Genomic DNA, 27460 nt, shown 5'->3' on the forward strand with positions numbered 1-27460 from the left:
ACATTCCACGGTGGACCGTCATACGCGGCCCAGGTATTTCAGGGGTTAGCGATCTTATTTATTTGTATCCATTCCAATACTTGGCGCGAGTGGTAAAGACAATATTAAATAATATAATAAAGCATAACCAGTCGCTTCAACCGAAAAATAACTGACAGTGAAGGATTTTCAAAATAAACATTCAATATTTCCTGCATAAGGCGCTCATTGTTATTATTTCTTCATGATACGGTGAGAATTTCAACTTGGTTGATGAACTACACTAAAGAGCATGCACAAATAATGATCATATACCATAACTTTTTCGGTCGTAGCTTTTAGGGATTGTTAAATAAAAATTGGTAAAATACTGTACCCTTTCAACCTCGGACATTCCGAGTATGAATGGCACCCCAAAATTCGGATACGGCTTGGTTTGGCGGCCCGGGTCTAAATTGACGGCTTTGGTATAGGGCGGCTAAACGGCTCGGATCGCTGGCTGTAAATGGCAGAGTTATCGAAGCAGCCAACGGCCAAACAGACGTAGCCAAAGCCGGTTGACTCAGTCTTGACCAGGAAAGCCTTTTGTATTAAATAATGTACGACACTCCCTTTTTAAGCAACTCATGAATGGGTCACAAAAATAAGCATCAAGGAGACTTCCTACCCATGCACCGCCCCAAGCCAGAAGGCCGTTACGGTCTTAAGCTAGAGAAAACACCGGGACCAGGGTTAGCAAAATAGACCGGCCGTTTATAGACAAACTCGTCCTAAGGAGACGAAGCTGTGAACAATACCGGGGCATCTGTCAGTTATTCCCCGGTGTTCCAAGTCCCTCTCGGCCCGCTAAACATCATGCCGTACGGGGAAAGAATATTGTTCGCGGGTCTTTATCCAAGAAGTGGAAATTGTTACACAAGCACAAAAAAAAAGAAAGGGGGGGGGGAAACTTAAAGTCATAAGTATTTCCTTTTGTAACAACTCCGAAACTAAGGGTTTTGCCCTCAAGATTTTGACAGAAAGGATAACAAAACTACGGAACTCGGATTATGACTGGATGCTATGGACCAACCCCTGTACGTATCGCGTTACGGGGCCTATTGTCGACTTTACTATGTCAGCTGGATTCGCTTTTGAGGTTTGGAAAGTTGAGAAGGGCTCAGTATACAAAGTCGTCGTGACACATTTTGGGGCAAGGGTTTTTGTTTTGTAACATAGCTGATGGTGTGAAACAAAAACAAAAACAAGAAAACAAACAAACAGACAAACAAGAAAACAAACAAACAGAGAAACAGAGAAACAGAGAAACAGAGAAACAGAGAAACAGAGAAACAGAGAAACAGAGAAACAGAGAAACAGAGAAACAGAGAAACAGAGAAACAGAGAAACAGAGAAACAGAGAAACAGACAAACAGACAAACAGAAGACAAACAGACAAACAAACAAACAAACAAACAAACAAACAAACAAACAAACAAACAAACAAACAAACAGACAAACAGACAAACAGACAAACAGACAAACAGACAAACAGACAAACAGACAAACAGACAAACAGACAAACAGACAAACAGACAAACAGACAAACAGACAAACAAACAAACAAACAGAACTGTTTCTGAACCTTACATATAGTATAATGGATTGGTTCCAAAACAAAGTTGAATGGACAGTCAGGACCCTTTACATAATCATGTTTCGAAGTAGCTATTGAGCAGAGGGAACACGATGACAGCAGGCAAAAACAACCAAACACCAAACAGAACAAAAGATTCCAAAGAATTTCCAATATCTTGTTTTGTCCAGAACGGGGAAAAACAACCTCAACTGCAGTATATGTTCAATTTTCTGTTCTATGTCATAGACACCTCGAGTAGTTTGTATTGGTGTGTAATGTTTGCAAACGTCAATGAGAATTTACAACGATAATAAAAATGCACATAACAGTACGATCAAAATCTAGCCTGGTCTCGAACATCGTGGCATGCACTGTTTACCTCAGAATTCTGAAATTACAGACCTAAAAAAGAATCACTAACTTTACAAATTTACAAACAGAATCAACTTTACAAACGGGTAGAATCACTTACTTTAAAAACCCACTGAATCACTAACTGACAAAATCGCCAGTGTCGACAGTGCTTTTCAATGCTGGAAATTTTGTTTTTGTTAATCGATTACGATCATTTTTGAGGATGGCAATTTTGAAGCGCAGGAAAACAAATTTGCACAACAGAAGACCAAAAACGGGCGAGCAAGAGCTGCATCGAGTCCGATGAGAAATATACGGCGTGTAATCCTCAAAACCCTGGGGTATCTTCATTTTGGCACAAGGAGCAAATGCTGCAACGTGACAACATAGAATGAGGGACACGTGTCTTTCGCCGAGACCGCGTCTGTCGACAGGTCATAACGGCTTGACAAGAAACTACGAGGCTGGTGGGCCAGCCGCCATTATCCTCATTGAAGTCGCTGTGTCATTTTCCATTTTAAACACATATTGGTGAAAGTGAGGCTGTCAGAGTCTGTTTTTTCCCCCTTCAAACTAAGCCAACACTAACACTATTTGCCCTTTCCAGCCTCGGTTCGGGCCTTTGCTTTAGGCTCCGTGTTCAGTTCATGGAAGCGCCGTGCAAACAAAAACATGCTTACGAAAATAAGGTTACCAGCCAAGCTACCATATCACATGTACAATCTATGACTGGTATTGTGCTCTTATCTACTAAGCAAAACAAAAATGTTATGCAATATAATTCTGCTTGTAATATTAATAAGCAGCTCCATGAAATTGGGTCCGTTTTGTCTGTGTCGAGCGAGCGACGAATCTTTCTAAACGCTACTACGGTTTGTTGTCGCTTTGCGGATAGATACTTATATGAAGAGTATAAGATGTCAGCGATTGTTGGTGGAGTGTTTATTTCGTCTTAGATCAACATTTCAAATATCAATAATCATGAAGTGTATAAAAGGGACGTCAAGCTAGGTTCCAGCCCGCGCTATGTGGCTGCCAAACGGTCTGACTTTTGAAGGGGACGCACAGCGATGTGGACTTGGGTACGAAGTTTTAAAATAAATCCATCAATGTTATTTTAAAAAAGTTATAAAAAGAAAATAAACGACTCGATCTAGTTTTTTTTTAAATATTTGTTTATGTGTGTTTGTTTGTTTGTTTGTTTGTTTGTTTGTTTGTTTGAATGATCTTCCCATCAATGGAACTCGGCAAACTCCCACCTATACAAACACCAAGCTGGCAATAGCCAATCTCTCTCATAAAAACTGTAGTGTTTCAATCTAAGACAAAAACAATAGACGCCGATAGGTTGCCAAATTAAAAAGAAGAAAAAGAAGAAGATGAATAACAATGCAAACTAGAGTTTGTAGTGATTTTGATGGGTTGATGATTCCTCCCTCTGATATATCAATAGTGTGAATCTAAAGAGGGGTTTTGATTGTGATTATGGTTGCAGTGTTTCAATCGGAGATAGACCTATAAACAATGGGGAGATATCTTAATAACAATAATTGACACAGTAACGAGGTCCGTTGGGCTATGGAAGTCTTACATAAACCTCAAGGGTGACCGTCCTCCTGTTTGCATCTTTCATCTTACATCCCCAGGGTTGTTTTTGTGGTGGTTTTGTTTTGAATGAAAGACAAGTCAATCCCTTGAGGACTTCCCCCAACCCAGGCTCATAGAATAATGCTCGTTATTCAGGATTGGACGAAAATACAAGAACTCTTTTGTCGATTTATGTTTCCCCTTATTTAGCTTAAGATGGTTGACCCTAAGAACATCGATTTAAATTTGTTTTTACTCACTAAATGAAAAGGAATGAAAATAGTGTTTTAGGCTATCTGCTGCCACCAATGTTAAACAGTCTGCATTCGCTCAAAGTAACGTGGGCCGGGCTATCTGTGTATAGAAGGGCACCATCTGTACACCTTAAATTCGTATCACAAAATAATACAGATTAATAAACATGTGCCTTGATTTATGTTAGGCTCTCCTTTCAAATAAAACAAAAGTTAAATAAATAAAAACTGATAACTTAAACAACTCTGTCTCGTGTTCTTAGATCATTTATTAAAAATGTTATAAACAAAAAACGATAGAGAGTTTCTTATCCACAATTTGGGAACCGGACGAAAATGTCAATAAATCACACAGCAGCAGTTACCGCCCATTTTTTTTTACCTCTCAACCCGGTAAATATTGGTATTTCCTCTTGTGCGGAGTTTGTGTACAGTGAATGTTAATCATCACGTATTCCGAGGTGTCGACCAGACCCGGCGCACGGTAGCTGAGTCTGACCCGTTCGTCCGGCGCGATAGACCCACGACGCAGCGATGAGTGATCGCGCTGCTTGGCACTTGGGTTTTTGACTGATGATCGGGGGAGGGGTTGGAACAACCAGTGATCCGTGAGACGGCGTAAACAATGGATTTGACTCCCGTGCAGGAGTGTCTTAAGGTTGAAATGACAAACTTTTGAGAGCTTATCAGATTTTCAGGAGTGTATTATCTTTTAAAAAAAATCGAAAGGAGATGGTGGTATGTCCATATTTGGCACCGCCGAACCGGTATCAAATAAAGGTTCGTCTGCAAAACTAAGAGCTGGGATAATACGCCTCTCTTAATATTTATGCATGAGGTTTACGTCACAATGCTAACTCAAAACGAGGCGATGGTCGCAGCCACGGCAAGTGATGGGGAGCGTGCGCCCATAGCCTCATTTTGGGTAAAAATTATGACGTCATGCATAAGTATTAAGAGAGGCGTATACACGTCAAAGCACACACAACCTTCTTTAAGGAACTGTTTTTTCAAGATCTAAAAAAACATTTTAAAGAAAAGATCCCTTTGAGGTACCACGTCATGGTTATATATAAAAGGGTGTTCCTAATGAATATGCAGTAACTAATTTGCGAAGTCGCTACTAGTCTTTAATCTCAGATGAATAATCCAGTTCTACAACAAAATGGCGGACTAATTTTGAAACATATGCATGCGTTCATGTTCATAAAACAACCACATCTTCCTTCGAAACGTTAGTCTACCTCACCTTTGACCCTGGAAAAACATTCGACTCTCCTCGTAAGTCTCAAAACATGTCCAGGAATTTTCATTGCGCCAAAACACACGAAAAATCACACTTTTTTGTGTCGAAAGATGGCGTGTTTACATTAACTCGACCGTGCAGATCATGTTTAACACTTCCAAAATAGCGTTTCGATGTGGCAGCTCTTATAGCGGTCGTAAAAAATTAGAAGGGCCGCGTCGTAAAACAAAACAAAAAAGTATGCAGTTTTAACTTGATCTCGGGTATACGTGTGGGTATGCTCCCAGAGAGCTCGAAAGGGGTGTATTCTGATATCGTGATGTTCGTTTAAGAATGTGGAAAGGACGGTAGATATTATTGGTCACATTCAATCTCTATACACTGCATACAAGCTTCCAAAACATTTCAAACTTAAATATTTTAAGACAATCGTAAAAATGTCTTGTGTCTGAGGAGAGTGATTTTGACATACCACTTCAGACGGCCGCTGGACGGGTAATAGGCCTCCATATGCAGCTCTTTTGCGGCAGTATAAAACACTTACAAATAAAACGTGTGTTTTAGTTGCTGGGTGGAGAGGTTTTTTTTTGCTCATTTTTCCTGAGGTTTCATAAAGTGAATTCCCTGGCCATGCGAGAATGGGAACATGGTCGTCAGGCCTGGTTGTTGTTGTACACGTAGTGTTACTTTATAAGAGTTGCATGGAGAACGGGACCGTTGGTTAATAACGAGTTCGCAGGTTTGTTTTTGTCTTCTAAAAAAATAAATAAAGCCTGCTTCCATTTGCGATATCAGTTTCTTCCGGAACTAAAAATTGCAACAGACAAAACACAAGAAATTGAAACAGTTAGCACGTGTATAAGGAGTATAAAAAATTGCCATGTGGAGAAGACAACTGAAAGACGGGACAAGATGTCCGAACTCTCCATCAGACGGCACCCACTCAGGCTCTAAAAGCACCCGTTAACGTACGGCATCTTCGAACTGGGACAACCGCAAGAAGTCCAAAAAAAGGGAGAGAAGAAAAAAACCGTAATAATAAACACAGTCGGGGGATTATTGTTACGGGGCTTTGCGAAGCGTAAGCCCCTATCGAAATGACACTTGTCAACACGTCGTTCTTTATTTTCAAAGACAGCTTTTCGAAGTGTGTAGAATTCAAGGTATTCCAACTTTTTTTTTTTTTTTTGGGGGGGGGGACATATGACAAATTTATTTCGTGATGTCACATGGCTAACTGTGCTGTCAGGGCCTGGGGACTACTCAAATACTGCCCTCTGTTGATGCTAGAAATCAGGAACACCTCATGCAACTGGCGTACAATTATAAATATGATGCTGTCTTGTTTTTAAATATTACATTCAAACCAAGACCAAACTGAGGTAGAAACTGAGTCTGCACTGCTCTAGAATTACAAAGGTCGTGGGCTCGAATCCCACCCGAGTATTATGCCTGTGATTTTTTCCACACAGACCTCGGGCAAATACTGAGTATACATTGCTAACACACATCGGTGTATGGGTAAGACCCAAATGAATATTATCCCCTGATGCAAATCTATAAAAGAAATGCATAAATTCCGTTTAATCTTCAACATCTGTTCTTAGCCCTTTTTTCTTGTTTTAGTTCCGAGTGTTGGCGTTGCCCAGAGGGGGACTAATATGAGCCAGGCAACGTCGTCGCACGCACAGAGGCGCAGAAGTAGGGCAGTGGGGCTGGTGGGCAGGGAGGGAGGGAGAGAGCACATGTTGCACGGCGGTATGGCGGTGATATAATGAAAGATGTCCACATGGCGCAACTTAGTACATAAAGCAATCGGTAAATCATACGGGAAAACAAGTTAAAATATAAAAACTCTAAAATAAGGTGATCCTGTTCAAGTGAATGGGTCAATATTTTGACAGAGATTTTTGGGTGCACAATCTCAAATAATATTCGGGCTTCTGGACCTTTTTCAAAATTAAAATTACCCAATCTAAAGTGAAGATTGCAAGTCAAAACACTATCCAAATTACACATGTTAAATTGTACACGTGATAAATAACTAAAATGTCCATAATTGTAACAAGAAACTCAACACTTCGCGAGGAAAATGCAGAAATCCCTAGTTGTTTCATCACATGATACGATTAATATAAATAATGAACAGAGATTTCGTTTGAAGACCATAAGGGCATACCGATCGAAACGTCGGGATGTTACACCCATAATCGGTTCCTTTCAGAACCACCACAACTCAGGTACAGAATTAACTACAATGTAATTCCCCCAAACCTAAAGTTTCTATTAGCAGTTTTAGTTTTTTTTCCAGTAGTTTAACCCATTACCACTCATATTGCCGATGATTAAACCAAGATTATTATTCTTTATTCCAGATGCAAATTTAACACCTATACATTTTAATATTATTCTTGCTTTATTAAAAAAAAAAAAAAGAAAAAAAAAAAAAGTTTCAAATTAAAGTGTGTATTTTACTTTACGGATTGCTATTAGGTTGGAACTACAACCTGGCTGGAGTAAAAAAAAGGCCAATAAAGCTAAGGCGTCCAACTGTATAGTTCTGGACTTCGGGACTGGAAGTGAAAACAATTAACCAATTACGTATCTACGGTGGGGCTGTGCGGGGGATCGCAACGGGCGGACCGGACCCCCCAGCAGCGCACTTATGGGAACAGTAAACAGTGCTGGATAGCATGCAGGGACTCTGAAGGACAAATGCTTGTTGTTGTATTGGGTAAGAAAATATAAAATAAGCACACACACGAAAAAAAAAATAGAAGAAAATTAATCCCACAATGGTATTTGTTTTGTGCCCTTACATTATTCAAATTGCTAAAACTGGTTAAAATACACAAGAGATCAAACTTAACAGACCATGTTTACGCCGTTAGAGGTAAATTATAATAAACAACGCAACAAAATAACACAAATCTTCGAAAATAATGATCAAGAACCCTAAGTTAAATCATACAGTATTACACAATCAAAGCCAACGTGTAGGAAAATGTGAAGCAAGTGCTTTTTTGTCGCCGTCATTTGACACAAAACACATTTACACTCATTTAATACATTTACACATTTACGAAATCGCGCCAATAATGATACTCCCAAAGCGTTGTTCTGATTCGTCTATCCACAAACGGCACCATTAAAGCCTTGCTCTGATTCGTCAAGCCGCACATGACGTCAGAGACACGAGACACACATGACCAATAGTATCAACAACACAGAGGGGGGAGCGCGTCTTTTGTGCATTTCGTTTCTTTTTCTTTACATATCTTCTAAGATGCTTGGTGAGATGATCAAAAAATGTGATTGTTGCAGTCTGGGGAGGAGTGAGCGAGGGAAGAAAAAAGACAATCACCCCACAGTTGACTTCAGCATCCCGCTGGTTTCTTTTGTTGCGCCCTCCATGATGGGAAACAGTTTGTTGATTACGGCCGTATGTGTTCCTCAAGGCTCTATGATTTGGCCATCGTCTTTTTTACACTCAATCGAAAGGATGGCGGGCCAGGGAGAAAAAGATGTCCGTGTAAAGGGATTATTTAGGCCATTGAAAGTGGGAGGGAAAACTAGACAGCGAGATGAAAAGAATGTTCTCAGGAAACCCGAAGGATAGCCGGTGACAGAGTATTGACGCCCATCTAATGATGACATGCGAGGATAAAGAACGGACAATGGCATATTTAAGAGGGGGATGGGTTTTGTGAACGGTTTTTCTTCTGCTTCTTCAGGTCTCCCGTGGTGAGAGCCGGGAAGGGGATTTGCCGAACGGACTTTTTTTGTTTTGTGTCACTCCCGGGGACGCGTAGCTGTCCGTGTTATAGCCTAAACCCTTACCGTAAAACGGCATAATCTTACGGGGCAGATGGGCACATCAATTCGGACAACCTGACGTATCATTTCCAATGATTAAATACCCAATAATCCCGACAGACACGCCATGTTGCAGTCCTAGAATGAAGGAGCTCATTGATTAGCCATTTGTGCACGTTTTCAGCTAATTTCTTCGGCTTTGTTCATTTTAAGTATCTGCTTCATTTTTGTGTATCTTTTCTTCTCTCATCCAACCCTCTCTCTCTGTAGGGTCTTTTGTCGCTGCTTGTGATCAAACAATCCACCATTAAATTTCTTTTCAAAACGGAAAAATACCCGAACGTGGGACAAGAATCTCCGCGGATAAGAAGAAGACAAAAGAAGAAAGGGATTAATTAGTGAGCGGATGAAATCAGGTTTAAGCTATAATTCACACAATTGTAATAAACTAATGAAGGACCTGATAAGCTCTTTAGACTGTATACAATCTTATAGAGAAATAGAACAGAAACAGTGTTTCAAAGGACACTGTGATAAAAAAAAGACAATCGTTGGCGAACATTTGTGTTGGACGTAAATAAATTTAAAGTTTAGCTCTTAGGCTATACTGTTTATAATCCTATAAAAAATAGAACACCAACAGAGTTTCAAAGAACACTGTGATATAAAAGACAACCATTGTGATGGACATAAATAAATTATAAAGTTTAGGCTGGATTTATGTAATGGGTCATGCTTGACTTAATAACACGGGTTGGATGTTACACCCTCGACCTATAACCTATATAAAATAACGAAAGTAATTAAATTTTATTTGGTATACTGTTTTTGTTAATATAATGTTTTTTTTACGAGCAATAAAGTTGAATGGTGCATGTGGTTTCTAAAAAAAAAATGTAATCTTGTTTTGTTGTGACAACTTAAATGCGTCTTGCAGGGAGCACATTTCTGCCATGTATTGGTTGATCTATTTATTGATTGATTGATTCACTGTAATCGGTTGATAGTGACAACGGCAGATGATTTTATCCCTCCATATTTTACATTCGATCAGAGCAAATTTCAGTCAATAGTTTTCAGAGAATACAACAACATTATCAGGTGATAACACTATTGTGTGCTTTCAGATGCTTGATTTCATGACCTCAAATTCTAAATGTGAGGTCTCGAAATCAAATTCGTGGAAAATTACTTCTTTCTCGAAAACTACGTTACTTCAGAGGGAGCCGTTTCGCACAATGTTTTATACTATCAACCTCTCTCCATTACTCGTTACCAAGTGCATGAGGTTTAATGCTAATAATTATTTTGAGTAGTTACCAAGTGTCCACTGCCTTTAAAAAGTAGCATGATATCATCTTCAGAGATCAATGCTGCAAGCCTACCGGTGCCTAGAGTACAGGACAACCCTCCTTTACAGACTGACAGGATCTTTCCTAAATAGCCTCCTGCTCTATATTCAAGTATAATGAAGAGGGTTTTTAGAGAGGAGGGGTTCGCTGACCCCTTCCTTAAAAAGAAAGTTGTGTAAACACCTTTAGCAAACAAGAGACCGTGGACGCCACAACCAAAAGCCCCTGTAATCAACACACCGTTTGGATACCTCAACAAACCCCCATTCAACGGGTACATGAGCAGCTAAAAGAACCACCGTTATGTTGGGATTCCGGAAATACCACAGTCTGCTGGTGTACACCAACCGCTAAAAAACCTCTCCGCTGAATTAGACGGTAATTCAACTATCGATGTCAACATTTTTGTTCAGTGAAGCCCGTTTTATACTTCGATCCTGCGAAAGCTTCGTGCGATGCGAATTTCATTGCGTCACAAAGGGAAATGGCGCGCGTACCGATTGTTGCGTCACCAAAAACTCGCTTCGCATTGGCATTCGCAGGAAGTTTGACCGGGCTTTACGTGGAGAACGAAAATGAACTACAAGTTGAGTAGAGCTTTTTGCATATATTTGATTTGGTTTGTTCACGAGTCTCTGCAGATACACAGATCTTGCTCGTTCCGTTTTCATGTAAATGTGTTATGATACAAAAAAATAACATACACACTTGCAAACTTTCCTTATTTTTCAAATATTTAGTCCCCGAAACTCTCTTAAAAATTCCTATTTAGGAATACAAATAGTAACTTCAAACACAATTGTTTTGTCAAACCATACACGTTTGGATGAAGGGGCTACGACAACTTCTTGTTAATTGCAACAAAGCCTACTTCATCTAGAAAATATTTTACGATAAAAAAAATGTAACCTTTTTCCATGACAAGTTAAAATGCGTAAAAAACAGCAGACCACCATTGAAAGTAGTAAACCACAATATGTCTATGCCATATTTGGTCATCTGCACTACAGAGAAAAACAATAAATCAATACTACAACCATGTATTACCCCCCCCCCCCCCCCAACTCTTGTCAAAATATCTCTTCAACCATGGAGCTTCAAATCAACCAAGAACGGAATTCGGAAGCCAAGTAGACCCCGCGCCATTGGCGGCCCACAAGACAAACTCAAAACATCATCCTTCCACTTCTAGAAACCGCTTCTCTCATCCCCTTGTATAAATAAACACAGCCCTGTTTTGCTTATTTTGAAATTGTGGAAATATGGGCCCGGACTTGACAGGGGTGGCAAGGGGGTTAGTGGAGACTGGAAGAGAGGGGTGAACACCGAATTTGGTCACAAATCGAAGAGAGTATGAGAGATTGTAACTTATTCTTTCATACACACCTCAAAGTCACAATTTTTGTTTTTAAATTTAATACAGCAGAATCAATCCATCTATATATGAAATGTCTGACATTGCAATCAGTAGACTTTCAGATGGAAACTTATTGTCTTCTTTGTGCAAATAATTAACATTGTATAATTTGTGTTTAATAAAACGAACCTACAACTGTAAATTTGGGGTTTGGAAAAAAAGAGAACTTGGTGTCAAGACGTTGTTGTATTTATCTTTCCCCTTTTTTTCGGTAAGGAAGAGCTCTAACTTTGAAGTTCAGATCATCAGATGAACAATTTGCAGACTCATTATTATATACGGCTGTTTTGTGATGTGATTCACTGAAGTACTTTTATTTATTTGTATGGATGCGTTTTAAATTTAAGCTTCAAAATCAAAGGGAAGTCAATTTGGGTGTTGGTTCAACGTTTACGGTTGGTGTGATGTGACTATTACGAGCCTGTCAAGGGTGATGCATTGCTCCTTGTTAAAATAATATTTGTGTTTGAATTTTCTTTTAAAAGGCACTGCAGTGTTTAATCGAAATCAGCACCTACGAGTTATAGTTGTATGCGGTATAATTTTACGACTTCATTTTACGAAGTACCGGCGATTTGTTTATTTGAAATCAGCTTCCAAAGAAATATCTACAAATGAATAATCCTTTTACTAACTTTATTTTATCTTTCTCCACTTGATAAAAGGTATTCATTGGCAATTTAATTCCTTTCTCCACTTGATAATAAGTATTCATTGACAATTTCAGACGGAAAGAATTTCGGTCACCGATCAAAGTTCGAGTGAAATTGTATTTTCACAGGACAAATGTCTGTTGATGATTTCTTAATAATTTGATCTTTCCAAGAGAACCGAGCCGTGTCGACAATTGGAGAAATTGTACAAATGGATATACACTTTCCATTTCATAACAGGTGTTACAACAATAATCAAAACGCTCTTAGAAAAAAAATAACTTCAGAATCTGCGAAGTCAATTTCGCAAGAATAGATTAATCGAAGCTTCAAATTGCGGCACTCTTCAGCAGGCACAAAGCACCTCCGTACAAGGTTGACTTTATTTCTGATAAATGTGTTTGCCTTACTCAAAATAATTGTTACCATACAATCTAACTTTGGTAACGAGCAATGGAGAGCTGTTGAAAACGGCTCCCTCTGAAGTAACGTGGTTTTTGAGAAAGAGGTTATTTCTCGATCTAAAGTAAAACGCTTCAGCTGAAGCCTTTTATTCTGCCTCTGAAAGCGGGCAAAGTTATGTCACAAGTGTGTTTTCTCTTTCATTATTTTCTTGCATCTTTGACAACCAATTGAGCTCAAATTTTCACAGGTTTGTTATTTTATGCATTATGTTGGGATAGACTGAGTGAGAACACTGGTCTTTGACAATACCCAAAGGTGTCCAGTATACCTTTAAAAATACACCACTTCATGTCCTGCAATTTGACAGTCTTTAGTCAAGGCGCGTCAGAGCGAATCAGCCAGTGAACAAGATTTCACCAACCCAAAACGGCCTTCAGTATTTTGAAAAAAAAAGCAACATATCAATGCGGTAATAATTTCCATTTGTTACACCTATTCACGACGAGAAAAAAAAATGGTTGAAGGAATTCGAAAAGGACAAAAGAAGGGACTAGGATTTCGATGGAAGAGTTGGAGTGGCGCGTATATAAAGTCGTCTTGCCGTGTCGACTCATTGGAGCGAGCAGGACACCCGGTGTTAGAGGACAAGTGTGGAACCTTTTTTATTATTGTCAAGCTTGGATGGGTTGTTACGATTGGGTCAGTTACTTACGGTCTTGAAAGAGTACAATTATTTCATTCCGGTACTTTTAGGATTTGAAATCAAATATTCAATATTGAAGAGAATTGAATCAGATTTTAATTCGTGTTTATTATGGAATCACAACCGTGGTTACGGATTCACAACCGCAGTTACGGATTCACAACCGCAGTTACGGATCCACAACCGCAGTTACGAATTCACAACCGCAGTTACAGATTCACAACCGCAGTTACGGATCAACAACCGCAGTTACGGATTCACAACCGCAGTTACGGATCCACAACCGCAGTTACGGATTCACAACCGCAGTTACGGATTCATAATCTGCAAGCCTAAAGACAGGGATACTTTTGGTAATCGCAAAAGACCAGAACCTCACTGTGAAAATATTGCTCAGTTGGTCATCGAAGTTGCAAGTACAAAAGAAATTGTGGGAATAACAGACTGGATGCATTACCAAAAGTAACAATTCCCTCTCGAAACAGAAGCAAACTCTCCGTAAAGACGGAAGAAATTATAACTAAATAGAAAACTTGCGGGTACAACCATGTGTAAACCTCTTTTGTGGGTGTGTTGGCTCTGAAAAGAGTGGTCTTGGCGTTTCGAACAGTATCCTTTGGTCGCCTTCAAGAGAAAAGTAAAACTTTCTCTTAAGCATCGCTCAAAAGAGTGTGTCCGGCTCAGTGTTTGCCGACGAAAAAAAAAAACCAAAAAACATCCACCCATCGCCACCCACCGCAAAGAGGTGAAGAAACTCTGAAAGGCTACAAACCCACCCCGGCCCAGAGCCCATGAACCCACCCCAGCAAAGCATTGATTGCACGGTCCAATTGCACACGCGTGTTGTTCTTTCACACCTTGGCTTTTGTGGACGAATCGGCAAAACCATCGGACTGTGTTGACAATTATTTTAACTGGTGTTCATGTTTGTGTTTCGTTTCTGTTGGTTGTGAGTCAGGCTGAGCTTTACGGCTGTTTCAAAACTCTTAGTTCGGGAAAATTAGTGCGTAGTAATGTTGGATATTAAAGGTTCTAGAGCGTGCAGCTTTGCGCTATGATTGAACTTTAATGGCGACAAAATGCTCTTACACGAGTAACAGTTTTACACGTCAATTCAAGACAAGATTACGTAGGGATTTTCTTTTAGTGTTCTTAATTGTTTTAAGGGAAACTTCAAACAGTCACAACGTCGATTATTCCTCGAACATATTGCTACAGAGTTGTTTCAAAAGTTAGCGACCCAATGGCAAATTCCACGCAAAAAAAAGTGACCTTGACTATTTCAACTGCATTGTATAATTATCGAAATATTTCCTCTTATGAAATAAATAATATAAACAAATTTTTCAAGTGAACGGCTGATATTTGGTTTGTAATGTTATACTTGTTTTCAAATTCAGCAGGGCCTTAAAGGCAGTGGACACTATTGGTTATATCACAAAATAATTATTAGCATAAAACCTTTCTTTGTGACAAGTAATGGGGAGAGGTTGATGGTATAAAACATTGTGAGAAACGGCTCCCTCTGAAGTGACGTAGTTTTCGAGAAAGAAGTAAATTTCCACGAATTTGATTTCGAGACCTCAAGTTTAGAATTTGAGGTCTCGAAATCAACCATCTAAACGCACACAACTTCATGTGACAAGGTTTTTTTTCTTCTTGCATTATTATCTCGCAACTTTGATGACCGATTGAGCTCAAATTTTCACAGGTTTGTTATTTCATACATATGTTGAGATACACCAACTGTGAAGGCTAGTCTTTGACAATTACCAATGACACTATTGGTAATTACTAAAAAACTATTTTTTAACATAAAACCTTACTTGGTGACTAGTAATGGGGAGCTGTTGATAGTAAAAAAAAAAAAAACATTGTGAGAAACGGCTACCTCTGAAGTAACATAGTTTTCAAGAAAGAAGTAATTTTCCATGAACTTGATTTCGAGACCTAAGATTTATAATTTGAGGTCTCGAAATCAAGCATCTGAAAGCACACAACTTCGTGTGACAAGGGTGTTTTTTCTTTCATTATCCAAACTTCGACGACCCATTGAGCTCAAATTTTCACAGGTTTGTTATTTTATGCATATGTTGAGATACAGCAGGTGAGAAGACTGCAGCCGATTTCACGAAACTCTAGGATTAATCCTAACTCGAGTTAGGACGAGTAACCCGTCCTAACTTAGGATGGGTTAAATGCTTCTATACGTCTTTGGATGCGGGACTAAACTCGTCCTAAGTCCTAAGATTAATCCTAAGTTAGGAAGAGTTTGGTGAAATCGACGGCTGGTCTTTGACAATTACCAATAGTGTCCACTGTCTTTAATAAAACGGTTGGCCCTGAGAAGTGTTACTGTCAGTAACGCTTACGAGATGGTATATTTTGTTGATATCTCAAAAAGGCGACCGTTTGAAATTCATGTTCACATAAGTTCTAAAAAACCAAAGGTATACTTTGATTTTAAAATTAATTCGACTAAGAAAAAAGCTCATGCCGAAATGAGACACAACGGTCACAATGACATCTCCATGGGATATTTGTTTGAGTCCACACTATATTTCCACAACACCCTGTCCTGTTTATACATGAAAGAGAATCACATCCAACCTGGCTATAAAGTTGAATACTTTACCGACCCCAAATGACATCGTATTTTCTCATTTCCCTGAGTTATTTTGACAGTTGTCAAATTGGCCTACAGTAAGTCGATCCTTATTTTCTCGGCTGTTTAAGTCTCAAAATGTATTTCATTTTCTAAATCAAAACTGAAGGATTCAAGCGAAGGGTGGATTAAAACCCTAAGGGCATTTTATTTATGAGTCTGATATTTTTTTCTTCTTCTCGTCAATACAATATACATACAAATGAGGGTGATTTCATGCAAATCTGATGTTTTTTTTATTTATTGTGATTGCTCAGCTTTAAGGACACTTTCCTTCCCCGCCCCCTCGGGCATTTTAACATTTGTAGAGCATAGGAGACAAAGTGAGAGTTCCTGACTTCAACATGTCCAAATTAACGAACCGAATTGGAGGCTTTTGTGACAAAGATATAAAGAGACTTTCTGTGGGAACTAAGCTTAATGACAGTTTAACAAAATCTGTGACTGAAGCATGTAATTTTCTACCTCATCGTTTCTAATTATTTAAGAAACAAAATCAATAGATAACTACCCAAACAGGATTTTTCTTATTTCATATTGATATCTTTATTAATTTGTTTGAGTTAAAGAGCGTCAACATACGATTCTAGCGTTTAATTTCATCGCAACCAAGCAATAAACTTCACGGGCCTAGAAAACAAGCAAACGAGGAGTGTATTTTCTATTCACTCTCAACGTTCATGGCAAGAACTTTTCGATAAAAATTGACCAAGTCGATTAACTTTTAGGATGAGAAAAAGAACCTCATCATCTATACTTGATACTTTGATCTGTAGGATAGATTTTTTTCACGAGGACGTTAGATAACCTCTCATTTGTTTACCAGTGCTAACAACAATATGAAAGCAGACATTGTTTGTTCCCCACGCGGAAAATGTCACTTTCAAGTAGACATAATCATATATGATCGGCATATCTGCAAAACAGGATCATTCTTGGGGAGAAAATTGCTTCCGTTTTCAAAGTCTGGCTGGCATTTTCCTTGTCAGTCAGTGAGGTTGTTCCGGAAGTGGTATGATCTTACGCAATCCCTAAACAGAAATATGGATGGGATTCTTAAATCATCGAGTTGATAACGAGGGAGCGGGGGGGGGGGGAGGGACATACAGAGCGTGCCGTTGTTTGTGGGCAGGGTTATCGGGCGCCGGGTTGACAGGGGGTTGCGGGGGTAAAATCACCGAGAATTTCAAGCTGATAAGCCCCGGCATGGGTAGCTCCCCGCCCCGCTTGAGTCGCGATCATAGGCCGTGGCGAGATCTTACGTAATGAGTGATTATTTGGTTGGAAACTGTCAGAAACAATGGATTTCACGTTGTTGGATCTGCTGATTAATCGAATGATGTAGACTAGTGGATTTGATAGACGTTGACAAATTTATGCCGAAGTATTTAAATCCGACAGGCGCTATTATTCCTTTTTGGCGATGACAGAGAAGTTGCATTTCTGTTTATGCGATCTTTCCTTGTATGGAAACGAGACGTTGGAAGGTTTCGTAATGCTGGGTACGAGCATCGGGTCCGTTCTCTAGGGCACGAGGTTGTTGACTTGCCTACGTCACATTAAGGAAATGTGTATGGGCAGGTGTGTGGGGATATTTCAACGCCAAATTACTAATGTATTGAGGACAAATTTTGGACCATCGACTGATGGTGCAGTTTATCAATGGAGGAATTATTGTTCTTATTCCTCCGTGCTTAAACTTTCCCGTTAAAACAATGGGTTTTAAACGAGGCTGGACGGTGTCTTGCTCCATCAGAGCTTATAATATCAATAACAGTTCTTGAATGCGTGAACAGATGATTTGTGGACTTTGGGATGAGATATTTAAAGAATACCTTACCTCTACAGTAGTCGCCCATAGAATCAGCCCCCTTGCGCTTACGAGGTCTCCCCTTGTGTCCGCTGACACCCATACCGTTGTAGAACGTCGCCGGCCCCGAGGCGCAGGGCGGTGACGGCCCGGGGGTCAACGGGCCCTGGTAGTTAGAAGCCAACCCTGGGTGGTGCTGCGGTGGCTGCTGCTGCTGCTGCTGTTGCTGGTGGGGGTGGAGGGGAGTCTGCTCCCCGTGTCTCCTGGGGCTTACTACGGTCTCGTAGTGAAGCCGGCAGTAGACGTGGGAGTCCCTCATGCCGAAGTAGTCCCCCGGGGTTAGAGCCAAGTTGCAGGCGGTGCAGGTGAAGCAGGAGAGGTGGTAGACGAGATCACGGGCTCGCATGACCATCTCGTGGGCTGCTATGCCCGTGCAACACCGGGCACATTTTGTCACACCGAACCTCCTGTGGAAGAAGAAGAAGGAGGGGGAAACTAGCCTTAAAATAAACCATTATAAATAAACCCTAGACCGAATAAACATATACAAAAAAGGGCCAGAATTTGATTACATAAACGAAATAGATGTACTTAAAAAAAACACAAAGGGTCGCGGGGTCGATTTCACAAAGAGATAGGACTAGTCCTAACCTCCTAAGTAAGGACGGGTGTGCGGCACCTAAATGTAGCCTGACCAATGTAGCCCCAAACATGAGATCTAACTCAAGATAAGACTAGTCTTAATTCTTTATGAAATCTTCCCCATTGAGCAAACGAAATGGCAGCACAACAACATCAGAGTCAAAGCCAAAAGTTATGTCCTCGTAGTGCAACTTTACTTTATTTTATAGAATCACATATTTTTTTCGAAAAATACATTGTAAACAATTACATGTTGTTGGTAGGTTCACCAAAAGTTTTACGTCTCCAGTTTTGTTTAATATTTATACAAACAATGCCATAAATTATTATATTTACTGAAACCTAACACGGGGGCTCTTAACCTCTGACCTCTGCCGTAGTCTCCGCGTCGTGTCTCTAAGTTTCCAAGTCCCACGGCTGTTTGCGTAAGTAATCGCAGGGCCAGACATTCTAACATAAACCTGGTTGGGTCCAAGACTAACAACTTCAGGGTCCTTAACCCTGGACAGTCTTCGCCAGACATTATTTTGGACACAAGGTGGTGGTAGTAGGTGAGAGTACGGGGTAGAGAAAAGGTCGAGCGAGAGCCAGGTGTGATGTTGTACCGCTCCGTGGGGCACACGTCCCGTTGAATTCACTCCCCACCTGACCGGAGAAGAAACAGTGGGTCGTGGGTGTTTGGATTTTGGGCAAAAGGGTTGGAGGTGTCATGTCATATTAACGCGTGACAGTTTGAGACGTTTCGGCTGGTCTCTCTCAAAGTCTACATACGCTAAGACAATGAAACACTTTAATCTCACAGGAAAGTGTTTAATTAAGAAAAGGACAATAAACATATAAGCCTACATTTTAACACCATGTACTAAATTGGTACTTCGAAAATCTATGATATTTAAAATGCAAATTGGTTTAAAGTTCACGAACACACTTGAAGGTGTAGGACTGCAGGTTCTACTATCTTGAGCAACCGACTCTTAGTCTTAGGGTCAAAGACCGGTCGGCCATTGCCCTCAGAGGCCAAACACCTTCAGATCGAACCAACAAAACTACAACAGAGTAAAATAGTAACATACGACGTTCAAGAACAACATGTGCACATCTTGAATATTATGAATTTGTTGCAAACGAACCAAATAAATGCCGTGGGAATCATTACCCATTGAAGTCCGCTGCTTTTCATACTTTCTCTTCATCATTTAAATTAACACTATACCCCCTACCCCAACAGTCAACAACTCTCTTCTTGGTTCGAGCTTGAGGTAGGCCTATACGGGATTGTCACATTGCAACAACTCGAGTTGGGTGTTGTCACATAGTAGACACCGAAACATAATACAAAGTTATACCACGGGTGTTTTGTTAATTTCTTTAAAAACGATTACATTTGTGTCACCTTCGTACTCTTGATATTAATTTTGATTCTCTCTTAGGTATCTTTAACGTGACTAAACCCATGGTGTCAATCTTAGGCCGTGTCCGAAACGGCGACTTCGGCTACAGCTACGGCTAGATCGCGCGCGTCTGCCTATTCTTCAACACTGGTAGACGCGCTGATCTAGACGTAGCTGTAGCCGAAGTCGTCGTTTCGGACACGGCCTTAACACCCCTGGATTTTTTTTTTGCCAGACTTTACTTAACGTCAGGCCGTGGTTTGGTTCTAAATAGAGAGGCTCACAACATCACTCGGCAGGATCCTTAAGGAATTTCTTCATTTCATGACAGACGGAACAAGTCACCCAGTCACACCCCTCTGCCACCCAGTCTGGGCGCAGTGCAACCTTGGAGTATCGTATTGTAAACAACTGAAATCATAATGCCACACAGTACACAAAACTTATGGGAAAATGATGAATTGTTGTTCCTTGAGACATGCAACATTCTAAGAGGAATGGCCTATCACACTTAATTTTAGTACAGTTTTTTTAATGGTTTTCTATGGTACTGTTTTGAAGAGAAAAAAGAGGAAATCATCTGATCAGCTGAAACGTTGCATGCCTGTTCCTTGGAGTGGGAACGATGGACCTCAAATCTATGTCAACTCTTGGTTTTCAGGAGCTATTTTTTAGTAGGCGCTTCGGGCAAAAGATATTTCTTAGCGAAAACATAATTATTTTCATATTTGCAGAGTATACCCTTTACATAAAATTTATCCGATCACCTATTTAAAAATCATCGAAGCAGCTTTTTGATTAGTCAGTCACAATATTCTGGCGACTATGATTGGTCAGTGCTTATTACTGACAAGGAGGGGGTGCATCCGGTTGGCCAGTCAATTGCAATTCTACCATCTCATTGTCCAATCAGCTTGTCAGAACACCCGTGCCCTAAAAAAACTGTCTAGTCATCAAATTAGACCATGTGCTGTCATAACATCCCGTCACAAGGGATGTCACTTAGATCAAAAGCCTACCCCCTAAAGAGGGGATTCCTAGCCACTAAAGCAAGACTGATCGTCTTCGTGAACGAGCCAACCATCCCAGTAAATCACATATTGTGAATTATCCACGCTGCCTCGATTTAAATAGTTATTCCACTCAACTTGTTTCGAGACATCAGTAATTAGGACTCCCACAACACGCTCCAAGCTCGCAGACGTGATGAGTTGCGAGTACCAGACACTTTATTAACCCACATCACACTGAAGAATGTCAGTGATTTTTTGGGGGAAGCACTTTCCTTTAGTCCCAGATGTTTGAAATAAATAAATTAAACAAACACATACATTTTAAATAAATTAAATACATTTTTAAAATAGTATGCGATGGTCACCAAAACATTACGTCTGTGTTGACTTATCTTGTATACTTTTGTATTATTTACATAAGGGAAATTTTAAAGAAAAGAACACTATTTTCTCATATATATAGCAACACTAATGCGTACTTTTATTGCATTATGCAGTCTGTTTCAGTATTTGGGCTTACACCATGTATGTCAGTGGTACATGCACGAACAATTTTACGGTTTGTAACAACTTCAAACGAAACAAAAACAAATCAACAAACAGCCCCAAAATTCCACCACAAAGTAAACATTTCACCGTTATAACTGCAAACAAAACACAGTGTTGTTTCGTCACTTACGCTCGTGGTGTCGTTTTCAACGGGTCATGCGCAGTAGTGATACAACAGTTTCGTCAACCATCAGAACGTGACGTCATGACGTGACGATTGAAGTCAAAACCATAGCGACCTTTACTATTCTTAATGAGGGCCAAAAGGATACATATATATATTTTTTTCCAGACACATGAAGCAGGGAGCATATTTCTTGTCTGAGGTAAACGAGAATCACAACTAAAATGACGAAAGAGATTACATGCATATAAAATAAATAGGAGGTTGTTCTACTCCACGGACTATGGCACGTTATTGGGTTCAAGAAACTCCCAATAGTTGTTTCCCCCACTTGTTTCAATAGAACCAAACCGAGGCTGACAGAGAGATCAAACCGAGGCTGAACGGTAATAATAGTCTGGTTGCCACTTTCCTATAATATCGATATTGACTCACTACTGTGTATGGGTGCGGTATCAATGGTTTGCAGTAACACAATGTGTTGAGAACTTGTCTCGCTGATTTAGTAAGTAGGATTTGAAACTTTGCATGGTTGAAGTACTAAGAGAGGTTTGCGGTAACGCCATGTGAATATATCTGTTGTTGTAGAAGAATATACAGCAAGATAACAAGTTCTCAAAAGAACTTAACCTACCAAGAAAGTAGATATTCACATGGTGTTACTGCAAACCAAATTTAATAGTTGAGCTATAACACGCAGATCGTGATGAAGGTTTCAGGTTTCAGGTTTATTTTCCATACCATGTGTACATGTACAATGTAAGGGAAAAACTTATTATATAACTTAATAACAACACCTCATGAGACCTAATTGTATCAATATACACTCTAATCTATCCTCTACATCACACTTTATGACGGTTATCCAGTCTTCAAAAATTGATTAACCAACACAGGGGTATAATGAGGTATTCGCTTATGAAATTTTAACTAAGGTTCAGCTAGAAATCAATACATCAAAAAGTGCGTATTGGGACAAACTGTCAGAGAGAGGTATATGGGCCTTGTGGTTACGATCGACAGTCCATCCTCGTACTGTTTCGCTCACCGAGGGGTCAGAGTTTCGACTGACACGTTAAGGACGAGGTGTTGTTTTTGTGCTTTAAACAAAGCTGTCATTTTAAATACGTGAAGGACATGTACGGGGTGAGGTATATAGGAGTGTATGGTGCGTATGGAGAGTTGGTGTTCCCCAGGGATCGATTTTGGGTCCACTTTGGTCATGACTTGTCAATCAAAGCTAAACAGCGAATATTGAAGTACGTGTTTTGGTTTGATTAAATGCATATATATTCATGAGTATTAACCCCTACTCTTTGGAAACGTTGCATATGTTTTCAGCTATAGATCAAGCATTTCTCTAAAACTATTTTTAAAAACAATTTAAACGATGTCTCATTTCTCAGTTTTCCATAGAAATGCAAACCCTCAGTTAAACTATAAGACTGTTGACAATAATAATTAGGTGTCTTTTTTAGCCGTGTTTTCTGCAGCTTGCAAACAAATCGTTCAAATGTACAAACCTTTTTCAAACAATAGAATGGAAAGTTTGATTCTAAAATGATTTACAATTTTATATACCGCAACAACAACAATCATATCTGTTCCTTAGTATATTTTGTTGTATTGGGGTATACAACCAGCTACAGTTGAGGGCACTAAGTGCCACATAAAATTCAATCTTTGTTTCTTTTTCATGAAATTTTTTCGATAACTTCTTAAAAAAAAAAAAAAACTCAACGAAACAAAAACACTCTCCCAAGTCCACACTGTTTCAGTCATCGCACTCAACCGCGATTTACGACTCTTGCAAAATTCCTTGTCAAAAAAAATGTTCATCTAAAGTTTTTTCAAATACCTTTGTTTGTTTGTTTCAAGAAAGAAAAAATAAGAATAACATATTTTGTTGGCGCTTTGATCTTGCGGGGGAAACGGGGGGGAACCAAACACGCCACTAGCCAACGGCGAAGAATGAAATATGTCCGCTTTGCAAGTCAAGGTGTGTGTAGCTGCGGCAGAATGTATGAATTTACGACTGACTCCCTTATCCCAAAGGCATTTTTTTTTTATCATTTTGCTCATGACCCCCGTTGTGACCTCAGCCATCCCAAGCCCGCTGGTAATACATATTTCTGTTGGTTCTTTTCTTTTATTATTATTCTAAGTATCTTGAGAGCCGAGGTTTGTTTGGCATTGGCCGCCGAGTCATACCCTGGAATTTTGCCCCCTCGGTACCACCGCACCGTGACTCCGCCATATTTTACGGCGGTAGGTTTTATCTTTGCATCGGCCGGTGGACTTGGGTGATATACGGCCCGAGAATAAGTTTTACGGACTTTTTTTTGGGGGGGGGGGGGGGGGGTGGTAGGATTTATTACCCTAACATCCTTTTTGTAACTTATATATCTCACTCAAAGACTTCACCGATGTTATTCTTGTTAAGGAGTTACACCACGCCTTGGTGTCATCTATATCTATGGGTTTAAAAGTATATTCTTAAAAATTTATTTATATACGAGGTTCATTTACGCAGATGTTTTTGCTGTAAATATCTTTACATAACTTTGTGACTGCAGTTTTAAACACTCGTTAATCAGAAAACACACGCAGGATGATTTAAACCTTGTTTATGGTTCGGTAATAATCAAAGCTTGTCTTTGGTAATTCCTGTACAACACTACTGACCAGTATTTAAAAAACCGAAACATTGGAAACATCCAAAGACGAAATTGCCAGACAAGAGTTAGCATGCTGAAAATAAAGAATGATCGCAAATTCCTTTAAGAGATATTTCTGGTTTACCGTCTTAAAAATCACCTCAGATATTGGTCGATTATAATAATCATAAAACAACTTCTGCAGAAAATAAGGAAGAAAAACTATAGCAAATTGATCAATGGCTGATACGAACACACGAACAGTTTGAAGTTTAGAGGCAAGTTGATAATTGCAAAATCGATACGTTCACAAGTTGGTTCTGTTAAAATAAAGTAAACACAAAAATGAAGAAGGAATAATATCGTTATTTTTCCTCAATCAGAGTATACGTTTTGAACATAAACAAAATGGCAACTTTGGTATACAAGGAAATTACCACGATATAAACTATACAGTTGCTATTAGAACATACAAGCATTGTCTGAGAATCTGAAACTTAACATGATTGAGAAACATAGGGGTTTGTGATCGCCATGTGGTGTGATATTAAATAATACCTAGTATAAGTTAAGAATCGGTAGTGCAACAACTTGACGTCTCGATCAGTGTTCCGAATCACGTCCACTCTTATGAGCCTCGTCTTTCAATCAAGAACATCATGGTTTCTGAACCAGAACAATAATTCCTATCATGTTTTGAATAATTACACACATTTTTTTTACCAACCAGTTTGTGATATTCGGTCGTTGTGTTTTGGCGAAAACACCGAAAACCGCTCCATTTTTTATATATTTTTTTTACTAGATTATATTTCACATTCATTTCGATTGCGATAGCGAACGAAATAAACAAGGTAATGTGCTATATCTTCAAATTTGACAGTATTTCAGATGGATATAATGTTTCAAGAAGCAGGTGGACTTCTTCAAACCCTAACCACCGTCGAGGGGAGCCCAGCAGCGGGCTGATAATGCCCGTCTCCCCAGAGACCGGGAGATTTGGGCGATCCCATTACAAAGTCATGCTACACTGTTTGCAGATTGGCAACTTTGCCTTTCACAATGGATTGGGGTAGACTCTTTACTACGAAGGCAAAAGGAAGGTGTGAAAACGCAACTGAAAAGTCACTGAGGAACACAGTTTTTATTGTTGGAGAGCCGGGGAAATTGCGTCAATTCCTTCAGGTTTGTTGTAAAGGGAGGCTCAGACAAATTGATTATTGTGATTTAGTCACGACGATTCACTGGTCAAAATTATGTAGGTCGAATTATAGAATTGCACAACTTGTGTTTTCAATAAAAAATAAAATAATAAACAGACGTTTTATGATGAATCTAAGATAAGATGTCTGTCTGTCTCACTTGGTACGCAAAATAGTGTGCATGAACGCAGGAATTTAGGTTATTAAACAAATTTAGACCACTAGTTAGTGTATGATAGGCAGATGGTACTTGTAGAACTATATATAAAAGACTCTCTCGCGAGGAGCCTTACTCTCTAAATGTAAAAGAGTGAAAACACCACTCTTTACGTTTCGAGTTATCCCTCATATTATGGCGGTTATTTCACTCTTTTAGAGGGGTTTCACTCCAGGACAGAGTGAAAAATTACTCTAAAAGATGCAAACTTCAATCTCGAAAAAGAGTTTTCCCTCATATGGCTCTTCAAAGAGTGCCTTTTCACTCTTTTGCATTTAGAGAGTATAGTTTCTAGAAGAAGACAGATATGGGGCAATATTTGGGGGATATTGTGCCTTTGATGAAACAAGAATGTATTTTGTACACAGCCATAGTACGTTATAAGAAATTCAGTCGGCTGAAGGCCGTCGCAGATTTGAACTCAGAAAACAAAACTGGGAGAAAAATAAGCAATTTCAAATAGCTGTCATTGCTTGTTATCGGGTTTTTTTAAGGGGCAAATCTGCTAGCATGGACTTCAAGCCCAATTTCGTTTTCATGCTATACTCTCATATGTGTCAAATTCCTTGCTTGTAACTATAGGATGACAAACATTGAATGTAAACTTAACAATGAACGGAAATTAACATTGAATTCTGGTAACAAATTAGTTATAAACAGAGAAGGAGTTTGAATTGTAAAACAACGAAGATGTCCTGTTTATTATTGAGGTACAAGCCGACTGCCAAGTTTTAGCTGAGGTATTTCTTACTATGCAATAGATGTTATAAACTAAAAGTATAACCATTAGGATGTTTTCAAGCGAACTTGGGTTTGCATTGTCTAAATCAGTCAAGCAGTTTGATATCAGTAGATTCGGCGAACCAAACAAATGTTAAAAAGAGTAAAAATGTGACATTTGAGGTCAGAAAAACAATTCTTGTTAAAAATGATGAACTAACCTGAAGTAGTGTTGTTTACAGTATATTCCTCCATCCTTAGAAAAACACGTCAGTTCACTATCAAGTGCTATTTTACACTCTGAACACTGTAGACAATCCGTATGCCACTGACGATCCGCAGCCAGCAGGTAGTACCTATCCTCTATAGGACCGCCGCATCCGGCGCACAAATACACCTTATTGTACGGTCGTTGCTGCTGCTGAGCCCCCGACTGGGGAGAAGGTGTACCGTCCACAACGCCGCAATCACGGCGGTAGCTGTCGGTGGTGCAGCCCGCTCCTCCGAGACTTCCGGGATGTTGCTGCTTCTCTGTGACAACAGACTGTGGCATTTTGACTGGCTGAAGTGTAAAATACATTCAAAGTTCTGGGGTTGTGCACCGTTTTTTAAGTTAGAAAAGCAGCTCGCCCAAAACTATCTTCTTATGGGAAAGGTAAGCAAGAAGTTTTCTCCAAATCGAGCAACTGTTCACTCTCAGGTTGTTACAACCAAAACAGAAAAAGGTGCTCTGAGAACTGAAAGTTAAGATTCATATGCAGTTTCCGGTTTCTCAGGAATGATAACTTGAAGTCCTTATCAGGTCCAGGCATCAGCAGAAAACCTCGCCGTGGTGTCAAGCATTTACCTGTGCCCGCGAGGAGGGTAGGGCCAGCAGTACACTATCAGCATACCGTACCACCACACGCAAATGAAATTCCAACGACCAGCACACGTAAAAACAATAACAAGACAACTGAGGAATAATATGTGCTAAAACTCACACTCAATAACAGTTCCAAAAAGTCGGTTCTATCCACACTGACAATAGCTCAGAGAATATTTATAAACTCTCTCTACGATCAATCTTGTTTCGGCATTGAGTAC

At 39.6% G+C, this 27460-nt stretch overlaps 1 protein-coding gene across 1 annotated transcript; it reads right to left on the reverse strand.

Moving 5' to 3' along the window:
• Positions 1 to 4232: 4232 nt before the first annotated feature.
• LOC117303312 (LIM/homeobox protein Lhx2-like) lies at positions 4233 to 27231 on the reverse strand. Its single transcript, XM_033787479.1, has 3 exons — positions 26596 to 27231; positions 17890 to 18326; positions 4233 to 4444 (listed from the first exon to the last, which is right to left on the reverse strand). The coding sequence occupies exons 1-3, from the start codon at positions 26952 to 26954 to the stop codon at positions 4233 to 4235; spliced, it is 1008 nt and encodes a 335-aa protein (XP_033643370.1). The 5' UTR covers positions 26955 to 27231.
• Positions 27232 to 27460: the final 229 nt, after the last annotated feature.

Source organism: Asterias rubens, chromosome 19, assembly GCF_902459465.1.
Source record: "Asterias rubens chromosome 19, eAstRub1.3, whole genome shotgun sequence".
Taxonomy (NCBI): Eukaryota; Metazoa; Echinodermata; class Asteroidea; order Forcipulatida; family Asteriidae; genus Asterias; species Asterias rubens.

Bases quoted from the DNA above. Each gene is read 5' to 3' on its own strand.
- LOC117303312 (XM_033787479.1), bottom strand. From the start codon at position 26,954: ATGTATTTTACACTTCAGCCAGTCAAAATGCCACAGTCTGTTGTCACA. The intron at 18,327-26,595 runs GTTAGTTCATCA...CTTCTTCCACAG, and splicing joins TGTAAACAACACTACTTCAG to GAGGTTCGGTGTGACAAAAT. The intron at 4,445-17,889 runs GTAAGGTATTCT...TTCAACCTTAAG, and splicing joins TATGGGCGACTACTGTAGAG to ACACTCCTGCACGGGAGTCA.